Source organism: Sus scrofa, chromosome 14, assembly GCF_000003025.6.
Source record: "Sus scrofa isolate TJ Tabasco breed Duroc chromosome 14, Sscrofa11.1, whole genome shotgun sequence".
NCBI lineage: Eukaryota > Metazoa > Chordata > Mammalia > Artiodactyla > Suidae > Sus > Sus scrofa.
The window spans coordinates 22,651,692-22,670,423 of NC_010456.5; the positions used below are offsets into that span (position 1 = coordinate 22,651,692).

At 47.4% G+C, this 18,732-nt stretch overlaps 1 protein-coding gene across 4 annotated transcripts in view; it reads left to right on the forward strand.

Moving 5' to 3' along the window:
• The window catches only part of CHFR (checkpoint with forkhead and ring finger domains), a 29,509-nt gene continuing 13,547 nt past the window's right edge, over positions 2,771–18,732 (forward strand). For 2 of the 4 annotated variants that reach the window (XR_001304636.2, XM_013990327.2), the window contains exons 1-7: positions 2,838–3,182; positions 8,177–8,276; positions 12,480–12,589; positions 14,346–14,405; positions 14,502–14,711; positions 15,050–15,217; positions 16,972–17,128. Coding sequence is in view for 3 of the 4 variants with exons in the window: in XM_013990327.2 (XP_013845781.1) it covers positions 3,050–3,182; positions 8,177–8,276; positions 12,480–12,589; positions 14,346–14,405; positions 14,502–14,711; positions 15,050–15,217; positions 16,972–17,128 (938 nt within the window). In the remaining variant the exon portion in view is untranslated. Of the gene's footprint in view, positions 3,183–8,176; positions 8,277–12,479; positions 12,590–14,345; positions 14,406–14,501; positions 14,712–15,049; positions 15,218–16,971; positions 17,129–18,732 lie in introns of all 4 variants that reach the window. The other 2 variants (XM_001928455.6, XM_005657298.3) reach the window with 2 other exon arrangements.

An 18,732-nucleotide genomic window follows, 5' to 3' on the forward strand; every position in this document is an offset into this window, starting at 1 on the left:
CTCATGGTTCCTATTTGAATTCATTTCTGCTGCGCCACAACATGAACTCCCCAAAGAGTTAGGCCTTCACCCTGTTGATCAGTACTCTTCAAAGTCGCAGACCAGACAATTGGACCATTGGCAACAATTTTTTTTTTGTCTTTTTGCCATTTCTTGGGCTGCTCCCACGGCATATGGAGGTTCCCAGGATAGGGGTCCAATAGGAGCTGTAGCCGCTGGCCTACGCCAGAGCCACAGCAACTCGGGATCCGAGTCAAGTCTGCGACCTACACCACAGCTCACAGCAACGGTGGATCCTTAACCCACTGAGTGAGGCCAGGAATAGAACCGGCAACCTCATGGTTCCAAGTCGGATTGGTTAACCACTGAGCCACGACGGGAACTCTGGCAACAATTTAAGAGTCCAAAGAATCAAGGTAAAGAGTTCCCTTGTGGCTCAGCAGGTTAAGGATTCAGTGTTGTCACTGCAGCACTCAGGTCTACTGATGAGACACAGGTTTGAGCCCTGGACGGAGAACTTCCACATGCTTTGGGCTCAGCCAAAAAAAAAAAAAAAAAAAAAAAAAAAGAAAATCAAGGTATTAGCCAAAGCTATGAGAGTGACCTTCAGTTCTGATCACTGAGTATTTCTGCTTTCATATCTGCATAGCTGGAGAGCCACTGAAGCCTGATGGACCCCAAAACCAAAACATGAGTGAATTAAGCCAGATTTTCAGGGAATGTCTTTGAATCAAGGATTCTTTGAACCTGAACCAGTGAATATGCTGAAGTGATGGGAAGGGGCAGAGAGGAAAAGCTTCAACCAGGGAGAAGCTGCCAGTTCTTCTTGTACAGCTGCTGGGCTATGTTCTTTTTTTTTTTTTTTTTTTTTTTTGCTTTTTTAGGGCTGCACTTGCGGCATATGTAAGTTCCTAGGCTAGGGGGAGAATTGGAACTGCATTTGCTGGCCTACGCCACAGCCACAGCCACGCCAGATCTGAGCTGCATCTGCAACCTACAATACAGCTCATGGCAATGCCAGATCTGTAACCCACTGAGTGAGGCCAGGTATTGAACCCGCATCCTCATGGATACTAGTTGGGTTCGTTACTGCTGAGCCATGAGCGGAACTCCTTGGCTATGTTCTTGAGTATAGCATTTCCATTTGAACTAAAGGCCTGATTAGCCAGGCACATAGTGTCTCCAACACCGAGTCCAATAAGGTACTGTGATTTGCTTCTTTTCTATCCAAACTAAATTTCTTTGAAGAAATTTTATTTATTTATTTACTTTTGGCCATGCCCCACAGCATGCAGAAGTTCCTGGGCCAGGGATGGAACCCACGCCACAGCTGTAACCAAAGCCTCAGCAGTGACAACACCAGATCCTTCATCTGCTGAGCCATGAGATAACTCTGAGAAATTTTAAATTCTGGTCTTTCCTATGACCTGAATCTGAGACCAGGAGAGATGTACTTTCTTCTTCTTTTTATGGCTGCACCTGTGACATGTGGAAGTTCCCAGGCTAGGGGTCAAATTGGAAACACAGCTGCAGGCCTATGCCACAGTCATGACAACACCAGATCCAAGCCACGTCTGCGACCTTCACCCCAGCTTGTGGCAAAGCCAGATCCTTAACCCAGTGAGGGGGGCCAAGGATCAAACCCACACCCTCCCACGGTGTTGGATCCTGAATGTGCTGAGCCACAATGGGAACTCAAGGAGAGATGCACTTTATGACAAAGTTGACATGGAGTTCCTGGTGTGGCTCAGCAGGTTACAAACCCTTCTAGTAGTATCCATGAGGATGTAGATTCCATCCCTGGCCTCATTCACTGGGTTAAGGATCTGGAGTTGCTATGAGCTGTGGTGTAGGTTGGCTTGGATCCCCCATTACTGTGGCTGTGGCTGTAGCATAGGCCAGCAGCTGTAGTTCCGATTCGACCCCTAGCCTGGGAAATTCCATATGCCACGGGTGCAGCCCTAAAAAGCAAAAACAAACAACAACAAAAATCACCAAATGATGCAGTTTAAATTACACAAAGGAATATACAGTGAAAGATGTCTCCCTCGCTCCTTTGGGTGCCTTCTTCCACTTCGGAGGTCTCCGTCCGATATCGTCTGGTTCCTCTCAACCGCGCAGTCATGGACCGCACAGTCCATGACTCGGCTCCTGGCCCACCCGCACCAAGTCTTCGCCCACCGTTCACTTTCAGGCGTCCAGCACTGATGATCCTAGTGCAGCCTTTTTTGGAACACACACCTTATTTCTGCTAGATTCCAAAAGGCGGAATCGCTGAGTCAAAGGAAACGTGCGTTTGAAATGAAAAGACTATGTGTGCACCGCTGCCCTCCAAGAAGCGGTCCAATTTATACTCTTACGACTGGCAACGGAGATGCTTGCACTCTCCAGAGCCCTCCCAGGACACTAGCAACATTCTGATCGCGGAGAAAGAGACATCCGAAAGTTTCTACCTGCACTTATCTCGTCGTTTGTCACATATCTATAAGCCATCTGCCCTTCCAACGCGGCTTTGAGAATTTGCTTCGGTGCCCAATACCCAAGTTACTCAGTCCCTTTTGCCCGGACTTATCATGGCGTCGACGGCAGCTACTTCCGAGATCCTCGGAGATCTAGAGGTCTCGGCCAGCATCAAAGATGTCGTCCCGGCCCCATCCTCCGGTCTGCGCACGCTCGGCTCACCTCCCCACGTCCACTCTAGATGGCCACCGCCCCTGTTCCGCTCTAGCCGCCAGGCTCGGTGGTCGCCACCGCCCGCCAATCGTAGGGCGCGGACGCCGCTGGCCCCGCCCCGCGGATCAGCTGAGGGATCAGCGATGTCTGTTGACAGCAGCGGCGGCGGCGCGGCCGGTTCCGGGTTCCGCGCGGGGCGGGGGGTAAGCGGGCTGCTGGCGCGGGCGGGACGCGGGGGAGGCCGGCGGCGCGGCCCGCAGCAGCGTGGCGGGGGCGCCGAGGCCCGGGCAGCTGCGGGAGAAGCGGCGGCCCCAGCCCCCGCCTTTGCGGCCAGAGTCTCACCCGACGTTTCCGGGGCTCGTCAGATGTGAATCCGATGGAGCGGCCCGGGGAAGGAGAGCAGCTGCCGCAGCAGCAGCCGTGGGGGAGGCTCCTCCGCCTGGGCGCCGAGGAGGGCGAGCCGCACGTCCTCCTGAGAAAGCGGGAGTGGACCATCGGGCGGAGAAAAGGTACGGGGCGGAGGTGGGATGGGAGACATGGGACGGACTGAGGACGAGTCCGGGATGGGGGCGGTGGACGGAGGCCGAGTGCTGGGGGACCCGAGCAGGGGCCAGGGCGGAGATCTGGGGCCCGAGGACGAGAGCTGGGCAGGACGGGACCCACCGCGCTGTGGGAGGCCCCTGGGCGGGGCGCTCTGAGCTTTCCAGTTTTTCCAGTGTAGTGGGCTCTCCTGTAATAGCTACCATTTATTCACTTATTGCTCTGCCCAGTCACTTCTGAGTGCTTCGTACAGATTCTTTAATCCTCGTTACAGCTATATGAAGTGGTACATTAATTTATTACGTAGAAGTCAGTGTTTTCAAGTTCATTACCACCCAACGCGTCTTCTCAGACCTTAACGGAAAAGAAATCAATAGCAGAAGGAACACTGGAAAACCCACCGATATGTGCAAAATTAAATAACACCCTTAAACAGCCATTGGGTCAAAGAAATCAAAAGGGAAATTAGACAATACTTTGAGATAAATAAAATATAACATACCAAAACTTGGGGGTTGCAGGTAAGCAGTGCTCAAGGGAAATTTATAGGTGTAGGCAGCTACATTCAAAAAAAGATCTGGGAGTTTCAGTCGTGGCTCAGCAGTACCGAACCCAACTGGTATCCGAGAGGATGCAGGTTGGATACCTGGCCTCTCTCAGTGGGTTAGGGATCCGGGGTTGCCATGAGCTGTGGCATAGGTCTCAGACGGGGCTTGGATCCCGTGTTGCCCTGGGTGTGGTGTAGACCTGTAGCTACAGCTCCTATTAGACCCCTAGCCTGGGAACTTTCATTTGCCACACTTGAGGCTAAAAAAGAAGGAAAAAAAAGGATCTTGGAGTTCCTGCTTGGCGCAGTGGGCTCTGTGGTGTCTTAGGAGCTCACTGGGTCACAGGTTCGATCCCCTGTCTGGCACAGTGGGTTAAGGATCGGGTGTTGCTGCAGCTTTGGCTTAGATCTGACTGCTACTCGGATCTGCCCCTTGCCAAGAACTCTATATGCCACGCCCAGCTCTTAGAGTAGAGCTGCTTAAATACTTGTTGATTTAAAGAACAAAGGAAGCTAAGAAGTTGAAGAAAAGTCATACAACTAGTGAGAGAAAGTGCCCTCACCCTCCAAGCTTACTGCCTCTGGACTAGAGGGGACCATCTGCTAAGTTTCCTTGTAGCTTTTCTCCTGGGAGAGAGGGGCACTGATCGGGTCAACAGAAATATTTAGTTTGTCAATAATTTATCATTCTGACTTTATACTTTTAAATGGGAGAATGAGAAAGATTACTGTTTCATATTACCCATTGTGATGTACTTGCGTGTCTTTATCGCTTGGGTTTTTTTGGAAGGCAGTCTTAAATACCAAGATCAAGTTAATTTTTTTTAACAACTGTAAAAGCATTTATATATCTTCGTTAGAAGCTTTTGGAGGTGCATTAATTGTCTTTCTTTGGTGTAAAAGGAAGTTTGGTGAAGAGCAGAAGCCCTGGAGACATACTTCTTGGGTTTCCATGGGACACCACCTCTGTAAATTTCTTTGGCTAACAATTTACCTTTCTGTACCTTTGTACCTACTTTGTAGGTTCATTGTGAAGATTAAAAGAGATGGTAAGTAGAGTGCTTAGAAGGATCTTGGCTAAGAGTTAGCACCTAAAGTTAGCCATTGTTATTATAACAGAACACTATAGTAGCATTTTACATGTTAATGCAAGGAACAAAAATGTGCTGGTATCAACCTTTCCAGCAAAACATAAAGGTTGAGGTATTAGTCTGCCCTGGCTGCCATCATAAATACCACAGATCAGGAAGCTTAAACAACAGAAATTTCTTTCTCAGTTCTGGAGTCTAGGAAGCCCAAGCTCAAAGTGCCAGTCGATTTGTTTGAGAACCCTCTTCCTGGATGGCAGACAGCCGCCTGCTTCTCACTCTGTCCTCACCTTCTGGACACAGAGCTTTGGTGTCTCTCCCTTTTTTTGTATGAACCTCAGCCCTATCAGATTAAGTTCCCACCCCAATGATCTCATTTAACTTTCATCACTTCACCAGCCCACTCCCTAAACACAGTCACATGGGGTTGTGGGATAGGGTTTCAGTGTATGAATTTTAGGGGAACACAAGTTGTAGAACTTGGTTATGTTTATATTTATTTTAAAACTATTATAGGACTGCTCTATACAAGGCATTATTTTGAGGAAAAGGGAGGGCAGAGTTCACGTGTGTGGGAGGAAGTGGAGGAATTCGCCTTTCTGAAGAGCTCCCCATTCCCAGGGGGTGGCGGAATGTGCGCCAGCCGTGGAGAAATGAACCAGCTGAGTGACAGGCAGGGCACATACCAAGAGTAGAACTTGAGAACACAGTGTTTCAGTTCTAAACAGGGTGCTGATGTTCTGGTGTGGAGAGGCCTGTTTAATACCCATGCTGGTGACATGCAGCTAGCCTGGGTCTGGGTTGTGAAGAGACCATCCTGGTGGTTGTGCTGCAGGAAGGGGGATCCCCTTCTAGGAGTCTTGTCTAACACTCAGAAATGACTTGTCTGGAGTTCCCAGCGTGGCTTAGCAGTTAATGAACCTGGCTAGCATCCGTGAGGATTCGGGGTCCATCCCTGGCCTTACTCAGTGGGTTAAGGATCCAGCATTGCCATGAGCTGTGGTGTAGGTTGTAGACTCGACTTGAATCCCGTGTTGCTGTGGCTCTGGCATAGGTCAGCAGCTACAGCTCCAATTAGACCCCTAGTCTGGGAACCTCCATATGCTGCAGGTGTGGCCCTAAAAAGTACCCCCCCCAAAAAAAAGAAAAAAGAAAATGAATTGTTTGGAGTTCCCATCATGGCTCAGGGGTTAATAACCCCGACTAGCATCCATGAGGACGAGGGTTCAATCCCTGGCCTCATTCAGTGGGTTAAGGATCTGGCGTTGCCATGAGCTGTGGTGTAGGTCACAGACATGGCTCAGATCCTGCGTTGCTGTTGCTTCGGTGTATGCTGGCAGCTACAGCTCCTATTCAACCCCTAGCCTGGGAACCTCCATATGCCACAGGTGTGGCCCTAAAACAGCCAAAAAGAAAAAAAAAAAGAAAATGAATTGTCTGAGGAGACATACATGCTGACAAAGCAAAAGACTCTTGGGAGGGGATGCCCAAGTGGAGACCAGGGAACCCTGGAGAACTGCTATGCCACATGACTCGCAGTCTCTGGTTTTATGGGAATGAGGTTAGTTTTTGGGCTGCCTCTGGCCAATTGTCTTGCTGGGCCCACATTTAGTCTGGCTCAGGGTCCTTCCTGGTGGCGTGTGCACCCCACCCAAGACCGATTCTGGTGCTGAGGATCCTAGGAGGATAGTCATCTCCTCCCTCCTGTTGGCCCCTCCTGAATCCTCCCAGTCAGTCTTCAGGGCAGCACATAGTCCTTATCAGGGCCTCCTGCTGTGAGACAATTCCTGCAAGCAGCTATTAATCCTGCCTGGCCAAGGTGGGCAACGGTTAGGGTTACCTATGCCCAGTGCAGTGGATGATCTTGAGCACAGGTGAAATCGGCCTTGGAGAAATGTAACAAAGCACTTCCCGTAAATGTAGAATGCTGGTGCAAATAAGATGTCTAGTGTTTGGGAGACATAGTTCACACCTAGTGAAATTCACCCCTTTTAGGTGTTGAGTTTTGAGAAATGGATGTATCACTACAGTCAAGGTGGAGAACATTTCAGTCACCTCAAAGAGGTCCTGGTGGCCTTTTGGAGTCAGCTCCTGCCCCTGAGCCCTAGCTCCTGTCACCTACTGATCTGATTTCTCTCCCTGTAGTTCTGCCTTTTCCAGAATGTCAGCCAAGGGGCAGCCCACAGCACCACACCACAGTCTTTGGGTCTGGCTTCCTTCCCTTGGCTGCTACTTTTGAGGTTCATCTCTGGCAGTTTTGTGTATCGGTAGCTTGTGCCTGTGTTGCTGAGCGGTGTTCTGCAGGTTGTTTATTCATTCACCACATGTACTGCTTTCTACGTTTGGTTATTAAAAATAAAGTCACTGTAGATCTTAGTAGCTATAGCACAAACCTGTTATAAGCAAATTAGTGGCTCAATATTAAAACACTCCTGAAAGCTTTTATTCTTTTGACTTAAGGAAAGAAGAAAGTATTTGAGGATTTTCACCCTGGATTTAGTGCAGATGTAATGATTGTATTCAGCAATAGAGGCATCCTCCTTCTGTTTTCCATTTTCTTAGACATGCCCATGTGCCTTTAATAATTCACTCAGTCATATTTTCTGTGACCCTTAGTCATTGCTTCAATTTTGTGGTGATTTGTGAAACCTCAGATTACACAAAGAAGAAATTAAGGGCTAAGATACTGAAGATATTTAGGAAGCCCCTTTGTTTCTTTAAAGTTGTATAATTATCAGGCTCTCTGAGTATGTATGCATATTGTAAAAATGTCACCAAGACGCAGGTGATGTGTAACTGGAGGTGTTGGTGGGGTATATCTTCTAGGTAATGAGGAGTCAGAAGGGTTCAAGACGTAGTCTTCCTTCACTTTGGATTAACACTTAAATGCTTTTTTTTTTTTTTTTTGTCTTTTTGCCTTTTCTAGGGCCGCTTTCTGTGGCATATGGAGGTTCCCAGGCTAGGAGTCCAATTGAAGCTGTAGCCATCGGCCTATGCCAGAGCCACAGCAACATGGGATCTGAGCCATGTCTGTGACCTACACCACAGCTCACAGCAACGCCAGATCCTTAACCCACTAAGCAAGACCAGGGATCGAAACCACAACCTCACGGTTCCTAGTCGGGTTCGTTAACCACTGAGCCACGATGGGAACTCCTGGATTAACACTTAAATGCTTTTTAAAAAATTTTTTTGTACTTAAGTCCTGTCTCTTTTTGCTGGCACAACATGGATCTTGATTTCCAATCTCATGCTCTGGTTAAGCAGAGGGTGGTGGTGTATGCGGGCCCCACAATCTTAAGCCAGCATGTCTCCTTTTCTGTTTTAGGTTGTGACCTTTCATTCCCTGGCAATAAACTGGTCTCTGGAGATCACTGTAAAATTGTAGTGGATGAAAAATCTGGTCAGGTGTCGCTGGAAGATACCAGGTAAGCTCCTTCTGAACTTCATTTCTGTTTCCTCTGGTAGCTTCAGGAAACTGACTTGAAGGCAGTGACTACGGATGAGAGACAAGGTCCTGCTTTCTGTAGCTCAGTAGTTGGCTAGGTGCTCAAGGTCCTGGGGGATGTATTTTCTGGTTTCACTTAGTGACACTTTAGGGTCTGTGACCCTTCTCAAAAGTGGTCAGATTTAAGCAAATATATCTCAGAAATAAGTAAGGCAGTGATACATTTTGGGTTCTTAACAACCTCTTCACATTAGACTTCTACTAATGAAAAAGTCCCTCCTTCCTCCCTCCCTTCCTTTCTTTCCCTTCTTCCTTCCTTACGTTCTCATGTGTATGTCTAGATCCATCTTATCTTTGTCAGTATTGTGTAATAACTTATTTGTCAGCTCCTTTACTGATGGGAATTTATTATTTTGACTTTTTCTGATTATAAATGACACTGTGGTGACTCTCCTCCAGAACCCTTTCCATTCAGGTCTAATTATTTTCTTGGGGTGCATTTATAGGAAGGAATGCTATGTCAGCAGGCACCTGTTTTAAGCCTGGTACAGGTGGCAGATTGCTTTCCATCAGAATCTTAATTGCATGCCTTTCCCACAGGATGTTTTTTTTAATCTTTATGAAGATCAAGTGCTATGAGATTCTTTAGTAACAAATGGTCTTAGGGATAGAAGACCAGAAGTTAGGTTTTATGAGGAAGAACTGATGCTGCCTTTCCTCCTTTCATAGGTAGCAGATCAAGTTCTTTACTTTTCTTTACGGTACATAGCGTACAGTAACAGTTTTGGTTCCAGAACCGCCTTTCTGCCTCAGGTCCTGGCTCTCCCACGCTGGCTGTGGCACAGTATTTGCTTCCTAGGGCTATTGTAACAAATCACCACAGTCTCAGTGGCTTAAAACCACACAAATCTATGATCTCTCAGGTGTGGAGCTTCAGAGTCCAACTCACTCCTCATTGGACTAAAACCATATTGGTGTCTGCTCTTTATGGAGGCCCCAGGGGAGAAGGGCTTTTCTAGCTACTAGACGTCACTGCTCTCCTGGGCTGAGGTGGCCATAGGGGCAGGGGCCTTCCAGGCAGAAGGAACTGCAGGTGCAAAGACCCCAGGCCTGAGCAGGAAGACCCCCAACACTACACTGGAGAGTCCAGACTTGAGCCTGAGGGCAGTGAGAGGGCACCCAAGGGCTTAAGCAGAAAAGGGAAAGCAGGGTTTTTTTGGTTAGAAAGAACTTGAGAACAGATTTTGGGAAGAGGCCTGGCAGCAGGGGCCTTGACAGGACAGTGGTGGCACTGCTGGGTTTTGTAAGAGTGGTGTCTCGCTAGGATGGCTGCCACAGCCCTTTGAGCACCCTCTGCCTAGGTCTGCTCCCACACGACAGTGGCCGAGCTGAGTAGGTGGGATGAAGACCAAGTGACTACATAGCCTGACCTACATACCATCCGGCCCTTTCCAGAAATCTATAGTGGAAGTTGGCTCAGAGGTGAAGATACAGCCTTTTCACCACTGGGGTCCTTAGCCTGTCACTGAAGTTAAGGCATGGGTGGATCCAGTGCCTAAAATTGGGTTGGTTTGCTCAGTTGCTGTGTTGGGCTTTTGTCAGCACACTGTTTCCCTTGCCTGCATATTGTCTTCGTCCACTCCTGACTTTCCATCTGATCTCCACACAGGAGCCCCTCCCCCAAAGGGCTTCCTGTCCCGTCTAACTTAGATTCCTGTGTCTTCCATCCAGCAGCATGGCCCCTGGTCAGCTGGGGAGACCTCCCAACCGCAGGGACTGGCGCTGACTCTCTTCTGCCCAGGACCCTCTCAGGAGGGATCAGTGCTCATCTGAAGAGTGAACTGAGCTGGGCTGTGGCTGCTGGAGGCGGGTGAGGGGTGGGGAGCTGTGTGGACAGAGGCAGGTTCTGAAGCAGGAGAGAAGCTAGAAATCACAGCCCAGGGCTGCTGGTCGGGCTGAGGCTCTGCTGGAAGCACCTGGAGGAGATCGTGGGGTTGGAACAGAAGAGATGTTACAATACCTGACAGTGGCATTGGGCTGGGAGTGGGGGACAACAGGAGGGCTTTTTCTAAGAGAATTGAACAGTAGCACTTGTGTATGTGTGCTGTTAAATATTTATGTCATTCCTGTGAGTATTTTTATCATCTTCTAAGTGGTAGTGATGAAAAATAATAATTTTATACAAAAATAAAAATGTCCTCGTAATAATTTTGTTAGAGGCCCACTTGAATCAGAAATAGCATTGAGGAGTTTCCATTGTGGCTCAGTGGTAATGGACCCGACTAGTATCCATGAGGATGTGGTTTCAATCCCTAGCCCTGCTCAGTGGGTTAAGGATCTGGCATTGCCATGAGCTGTGGTGTAGCTTTCAGATGCGGCTCGGATCTGGGGTTGCTGTGGCTATGATGTAGGCCAGCAGCTGCAGCTCTGATTCAACCCTTAGCCTGGGAACTTCCCTATGCCAAGGGTGTGGCCCGAAAGAAAGAAAGAAAGAAAGAAAGAAAGAAAATACCATCAAGATGAATATAACCCAACATTCTGACTTGCATTCAGAAATTCAGGTTGTTTCTGGAGTTCCCACTGTGTCTCAGCTGTTAAAGAACCTGACTAGTATCCATGAGGACTTGGGTTCGATCCCTGGCTTCACTCAGGGGATTAAGCTGTGGTATAGGTTGCGGAGACGGCTTAGATCTGGCGTTGCTGTGGCTGTGGTCTAGGCCAGCAGCTACAGCTCTGATTAACCCCCTAGCCTTGGAACTTCCATATGCCACGAGTATGGCCCTAAAAAGACAAAAAAAAAAAAAAAAAAATTCAGGTTGTTTCTAATATTATCTGATTGAATACTGTGCATTCAAGTGAAGTTATGTGACAGAAAAATAAACTTTTAATGTTCACTTGGTTTTTTTCAAAATGGAAAAGATGTATAAATTAGAGAATAACAGATCAAATGAATGTTATTCTTTTTTTAAAAAATTCTTTTCTTTTAGGGCTGCACCTGTGACGTATGGAAGTTCCCAGGCTTGGGGTTGGATCCGAGTTGAAGCAAGGCCAGATCCTTTAACCTATGGAATGAAGCCAGGGATCAAACCTGCATCCTCATGGATACTAGTGGATCCATATTCTCCGTCCTCATGGATGCTAGTGGATTCTTTACCCACTGAGCCACAATGAGAACTCCCTGAATGTTATTCTTTTTAAAATTCAGATAATGTAAAGTGGCAAAAAAATAAAATCATCTATAATCCTGCCGCTGTGAACATTTTGATCAAGCTATCTGTATATTTAGGTGTTTTTTTTTTTTTTTTTTTGTCTTTTTAGGGCCGTACCCATGGCATGTGGAAGTTCCCAGGCCAGAGGTCTAATTGGAGCTACAGATGCTGGCCTACACCACAGCCACAGCCACGAGGGATATGAGCCACATCTGCAACCTATACCACAGCTCACAGCAATGCTGGATCCTTAACCCACTGAGCAAGGCCAGGGATTGTACCCTCAACCTCATGGTTCTTAGATTCGTTTCCGCTGTGCTATGATGGGAACTCCTAATTTGATTTCTTTTTTAAATTTAACATTAGGAGTTCCCGTCGTGGCGCAGTGGTTAATGAATCCGACTAGGAACCATGAGGTTGCGGGTTCAGTCCCTGCCCTTGCTCAGTGGGTTAACGATCCGGTGTTGCCATGAGCTGTGGTGTAGGTTGCAGACACGGCTCGGATCCCGAGTTGCTGTGGCTCTGGTGTAGGCCGGTGGCTACAGCTCCGATTCGACCCCTAGCCTGGGAACCTCCATATGCCGCGGGAGCGGCCCAAAGAAATAGCAAAAAGACAAAAAAAAAAAAAAAAAAAAAAAATTTAACATTATAAGTCTATAAACAGTTCTACATTATCATACTTTAAACAAAGAAACAGGTGTTCCCTGGTGGCCTAGTGATTAAAGGACCTGGCACTGTCACTGCTGTGGCATGAGTTTGATCCCGGCCCAGGAACTTCTCTACATGCCATGGGCACTGCCAAAAATAATAATAATAACAATAATAATGATGATAATAAATTTCAAAAAATAAAAAAACGCAAAAAACAAAAATGGTTAATGTTGAGCTGCTTTCCTAGTGGTTGTAAAAAAGGAAAATTTTAACTCCCAAGTTATTTTAAGTGGGATAAATTGCATTTTTTGTTGTATCCACAGCACTAATGGAACAGTAATTAACAAGCTGAAGGTTGTTAAGAAGCAGACCTGCCCCTTACAGACTGGAGATGTCATCTACTTGGTGTATAGGAAGAATGAGCCAGAACACAGTAAGAGAGAGGCTTCCTGGATGGGCACACATGTGGTGTGTGGTGGGGAAGCCCCAGCCATACCTGAGAGCATTGTGGGAAGGGAGTCTGTGGAAGCTGAAACTTCCCAAAGGAATGTTAGTATTAGCTACATTCCCTCTGGGGGCAGCGCAGGGCACACCCGTGGCATGCAGAAGTTCCTGGGCCAAGGATCGAACTTACACCTTAACAGTGACAATGCCGAGTCCTTAACTGCAAGGCCACCGGGGAACTCCCTACATTCCCTTTTTTGTTTACATAGTTTCTGTCGTGAGTGGTGTCTGATGGAGAATGGGAGTGTTGGAGTTCCCGTCGTGGCGCAGTGGTTAACGAATCTGACTAGGAACCATGAGGTTGCGGGTTCGGTCCCTGCCCTTGCTCAGTGGGTTAACGATCCGGCGTTGCTGTGAGCTGTGGTGTAGGTCGCAGACGTGGCTCGGATCCTGCGTTGCTGTGGCTCTGGCGTAGGCTGGCAGCTACAGCTCTGATTAGACCCCTAGCCTGGGAACCTCCATATGCCGCAGGAGCGGCCCAAGAAATGGCAAAAAGACAAAAAAAAAAAAAAAAAAAAAAAAAAAGAGAATGGGAGTGTTGACCTTGAAGTCTGAACCCCAGCCATTCCTCCAAAACACCGCCATGGTTATGAGCCCTGAATCTCAGAATGGTGGCCCAGGAGAAGTGAATGGGAATGGGTGAGATGACAGTGGAAGAAATGGAGTTGGGAGAGTTAGACATAGGAGAAGGGGCCGGAGGCCACTGAGGGCTCTGCCTTCCTAGAGTCACAGGAGACATCAGGGTTGGACTGGACTCCATCAGGGATTTCCCAGCTCTGGGCATCGCTGTTTGTGTTTGGGGAAGAAGGATGATAAGAGGACATGGAGAGTTAGGGGAGTCCTTCGAAGGTTCCCAGGAATAGGAGGAAGGGGGCAGATTGTTCCCTAGGTTGTTCTTAGTAGGCAGAGGCAGTCCCTGGCCATGAGGATCTTGTGTCTTCTTCTGCTGGTTTGAAATGACAAGCAGGGCATAGATTCATCACATCCTTATTGCTTTGCTTCCCTTAGCCTCCTGACTGCAGGCATTTATTTTTCCTGAGGCTTTTTTTTTTTTTTTTTTTTTTTTTTTTTGCCACTCCTGTGGCATGCAGAAGTTCCCAGGCCAGGGATCAAACCTGCCAGTATCCCAGCAGTGACAATGCTGGATTCTTAACCCACTGTGCCACCAGGGAGCTCCCAGCCTTATTTATTTTAAACTCAGTTAAGGGGACTTCTGTTGTGGTTCAGTGATTAACGAACTCGACTAGTATCCATGAGGATGTAGGTTTGATCCCTGGCCTCGCTCAGTGGGTTAAGGATCTGGCATTGCCATGAGCTGTGGTATAGGTCACAGATGCAGCTCAGATCCTGCATTGCTGTGGCTGGGGCGTAGGCTGGCAGCTACAGTTCCAATTCAACCCGTAGCCTGGGAACATCCATATGCTGCCGGTGCGGCCCTAAAAGACAAAAATAAATTAAAATAAAATCTATTTTAAAAATAAATAAATAAAAAGTAAACTCGGTTAAGATGTTTGGGATCACTTACTTTAGAATCCCTTAAACTGGCAACCACAGATATGAACCGATAGGTCGAAACAGTCGGCAAGGACAGAGTGACTGTGGGGTCACGGGAGGGAGGAGCAGAGAAAAAGGTGTTGTTGCCCAGTGTGTGCCTGACGCTGCTCTGACCAATGGGTTTCCTTTAGATGTGGCATACCTCTACGAATCCCTAAGTGAGAAGCAAGGCTTGACAAGGGACTCCTCTGGTAAGTGAGATTGCTGGACATGTGGATTCTTGGCAGGAGAGTAGTAGTGCTCTGCCTGTGCCCTCAATTGTGCTCTTGCTCCTCTTGTGCTTACAGAAGCGAATAAAGAAAATGTGTTCCATGTGACCAAAGATACCTCAGGTGCAGGGCAAGGCGATGGTCCCCAGGTCCTACCGTCATCGCCCGCCACTCAGGGGTGCTTTGAGGAACCACAGCCATCAACGTCGACGTCAGACCTCTTCCCCACGGCCTCTACCTCTTCCGTGGAGCCCACTTCTGCAGGGCGAGGACCGCCCTCTAGCTCCGGTAAGAGAGGCACCTTGGGGTGGTAGCCACGTGGCTGCTAGTTCACTAACTGCCTTGTGCTTCTGAGGTGACAGACACACCCCTGAGGGGTTCAGAGGTGGCTGGCTATAGTGAGGTAAACTCAAGAAAAGGGCTGAAGGTCAGGAATTATAGTACTGTGGTATTTTTTATAGGTTGTAATGCGCATACTGTAAAAAATTACACAAAGGGTACACTTTGGTTTTTTTTTTTTAATGACATCTTGGATTAACTGCACCTAGTATGAATCAGTGGTGCCATAAACTGCTGTCTTTTCTGCGAGGCAAGTGAGTCAGAATTTCTCTTTGTCTCTCTCACAGGCTCCAGAGGTGCAGGTGCCTCCCCAAAAGGGTGTGGTCTATCTGTGACCAGTGGTGACATTGCCAGCTTCCCCTCGGCCCTCCCAGATAGGGAGGGAGCCCCCTTTCCTCTGTCAGAATCCCAGGATCAGGAAGATCTGGAGCCCGTCAAGAAGAGAATAAAAGCAGGTCAGAGCCCTGTGATTCTGTATCCTTGGTACCCCAACAACTCTGTCCCTCTGCAGAAGCCGAAGGCACTGTCCTAGGCTCTTCCAGATGGCAGTCCAGGCCTTTTTTTTCATGCTCATACTGTTGGGATTGAACTGTTTTTACTGTCAGGATATGCTCTTGGTCTGGAAACTGCATTCTCCAGTTGCAACGCTGTCTTGATAGGACAACCAGTTTTTAAGACTGTATTATCTTTAAGTGATAGTTTGAACCTTCGCATTAAAGGTGATTTAGGGAAAAGTCTACACCTTAAAAGCCAAAGTTGAGGGAATTCCTATTGTGGCTGAATGGGTTATGAACCCAACTAGTATCCATGAGGATGCAGGTTCGATCCCTGGCCTCACTCAGTGGGTAAGGATCCGGCATTGCCATGAGCTGCTGTGTAGGGTCACAGATGTGGCTTAGATCCCATGTGGCTTTGGCTGTGGCTTAGGCCAGCAGCTGCAGCTCCAGTTTGGCCCCTTGCCTGGGAACTTCCATATGCTGCAGGCGCAGCCCTAAAAAGTATAAATAAATACCAAAGTTAGGAGTTCCTTGGTGGCTCAGCAGGTTAAGGAGCCAGTGTTATCACTGCTGTGGCTTGAGAAACTTCCATGTGCCTTCGGTGTTGCCAAAAATAAAAAATAGAAAGTCAAAGTTTAAGAGATTGAAAAAAAAAAAATTTGGGAGTATTGCTGGTAGGACAGTAGCTGTGAGGCAGGCCTGAGAGAGGCCCACGGATTGGAGCAGTGTGACAGGAAGCCTCCAGGAGGGAGGGCCTCAGAAAGAAGCTGAATTGTCTTCTGTATTGAGTGGAGAATTGAATTGATTGGCCTGGGGAGATACGGAATGAAGCAGCAACAGGTACCTGAAAAAAAATAAGCAAGCAGGAGTTCCTTTCATGGCTCAGTGCTAACTAACCTAACTATTATCCATGAGGATGCAGGTTCGATCCCTGGCCTCGCTCGGTGGGTTAAGGATCTGGCATTGCCATGAGCTGTGGTAGAGGTCACAGATGCAGCTCGGATCTGGTGTTGCTGTGGCTGTGGCATAGGCTGGCTGGTGTAGCTCTGATTCGACCCCTAGCCTGGAAGTTTTCATATGCCACAGGTGTGGCCCTAAAAAGACAAAACTTTTTAAAAAGCAAGTACAGTAGTTCCCGTTGTGGCTCAGTGGTTAATGAATCCAACTAGGAACCATGAAGTAAAGGGTTCGATCCCTGGCCTTGCTCAGTGGGTTAAGGATCTGGCGTTGCTATGAGCTGTGGTGTAGGTCACAGACACGGCTCAGATCCTGCATTACTATGGCTCTGGCATAGGCCAACGGCTACAGCTCCGATTAGACCCCTAGCCTGGGAACATCCAAATGCCATGGGTGTGGCCCTAGAAAAGACAAAAAGAAAAAAAAAAAGTATAAAGATCAAACCATTTTTAACTCAGAACAATTGTATAAAGAAGAAAACTTAATTATAATGCTTGGATGGGCAGTGAATACTTAAACATAATAATGTAAATACAATATATTGAGCCAATAATTGTGTTAGAATAGTATCGGGAAGGAGGCCCTCCTTCTCTGCTTCAACAGATGTGATGCCGTGTTAGTGGCCAAAAAATAATAATAATAAAATAAAAATAAGATACAATGAGGACAAAGTCTTCTGTCCACAGGTCAAGGTATCTGTTTCCTCCATGGTTGTGATGGTCAGAACGTGTCCCTTTCCCTCCTTTCCCTTGCAGATGGGGAGCCCCACCTGAAGCTGCCCATGTTGGTGGCAGACCAGTGCCGGGATGCCCAGGCCAGCCTGGACGTCAGGGCTGCAGCCACGAAGCCAGATAAGATGGAGGAGACACTCACGTGCATCATCTGCCAGGACCTACTGCACGATTGTGTGAGGTACGTGTGTTGGAGGGACACACGTAGGGTGAGGAGGTAGGGCTCAGAGGAACAGGCCTGGGGGTCACTTTTGGGGTTATCCGCTGAGTTTACTGCAGCCTTTCTGTTTATGGGGCCAACAAGCTGGAAACCTGGCCAGGTAACCGAGGCCAATCAGACCTATGGAACTAAGGTGCGGTGGCTCTGACTTCAGTGGCCTGGTCCCCTCAGAGGTGGAGCTGGCGAGCTGTACCCAGTGGTCAGTGTCCCTCGTTAAAGAAATGCAGTAGTTAACATGGAGTGACCCTGGGCTATACAACAATAGATCCCTGTTGCTTATCTATTTTATATAGAGTAATGTGTATATATATGTTAATCCCAACCTCCCAATTTATTCCTCATCCCCACCTTTCCCTTTGATAATCATAAACTTGGTTTCAAAATCATTGAGTCAGTTTCTGTTTTGTAACTAAGTTCTTTTGTATCATTTTAAATGAAATTACCCATTTAAAGTCTGCAGAGATATTTAGTACATGAAAGATGTTGTGCGGTGCGGACCATTACTTCTGGCTCCTTTGAAATATCACCCACAAAGGTGACACTGAACCAGCAATCATCACTCTTGCTCCCTCTCCCTCCCTGCCCTTGGCCACCAATGGTCTGCTTTCTACCTCCATTGATCTACCTCTTCAGGATATTTCATATAAATGGAGCCACATCATTCGTGACCTTTTATGCTTGGTTTTTTCCACTTAGCACAGTTTTTGAGGATCAGAAACATTGTAGCATGTGTCCACATTGCATTCTTCTTTATGATTGAGTAACATGCCATTGTCTGTTCAAACAACAAAGCGTTTTATCTGTTTATCTGCTAGTGGCTATTGCCCTGAGTTGTGTCTACCTTTTGGCTATTGTGAATAGTGGTACTATGAACATGTGTGTACATGCATTTATTTGCATCCTTGGTTTAAATTTTCTTAGGTATATGTCTAGGAGAGAAATTGCTATCGGCAAAAGGCCGTCACACCCAGGAGTTAGCCCAGAGGGAGCAATTCAGGAAATCCTGCTGTGTGAGCCGTGTTCTACACACCCACATCACACTCCCTGTTAATAAAAGAAGTCTTTAAAGAGGACTCCTTATTGGGTTTATTCTCTTGAAGACCCTATCTGTGTGTATCCTTGAACAGGCAAACATATTTATACTTTATTCTGCTAAGCCTAAAATATAAAATATTTAAAATAAAGACAAACATTCCAAAGGGGAAAAAAACAAAAACAAAAACATGGAGTGAATGTCCCAGAACGAAGATCTGGACATAGCTTACGGCAAACCCTCTTATCTGTGGGAACTTAAGACTTAGAATCTGTCCGAAAACTGGCTATGTTTTGATTTATTTATTTATTTATTTTTGGCAGTGCCTTTGGCATGCAGAAGTTCCCAGGCCAGGGATAGACTGCACGCCACAGCAGTGATAATGCCAGATTTCTAACCACCAGGACATCAGGGAACTCCTGAAGTTCGGTTTAGAGCAGGTCTTTTCCACACCCGGTGTCTCCACTCTTCTCATTCCTGATACTTACTCTCTGTCCCTCTTGGAGCCATGTGGCCTCTCGTTTCTTACAGT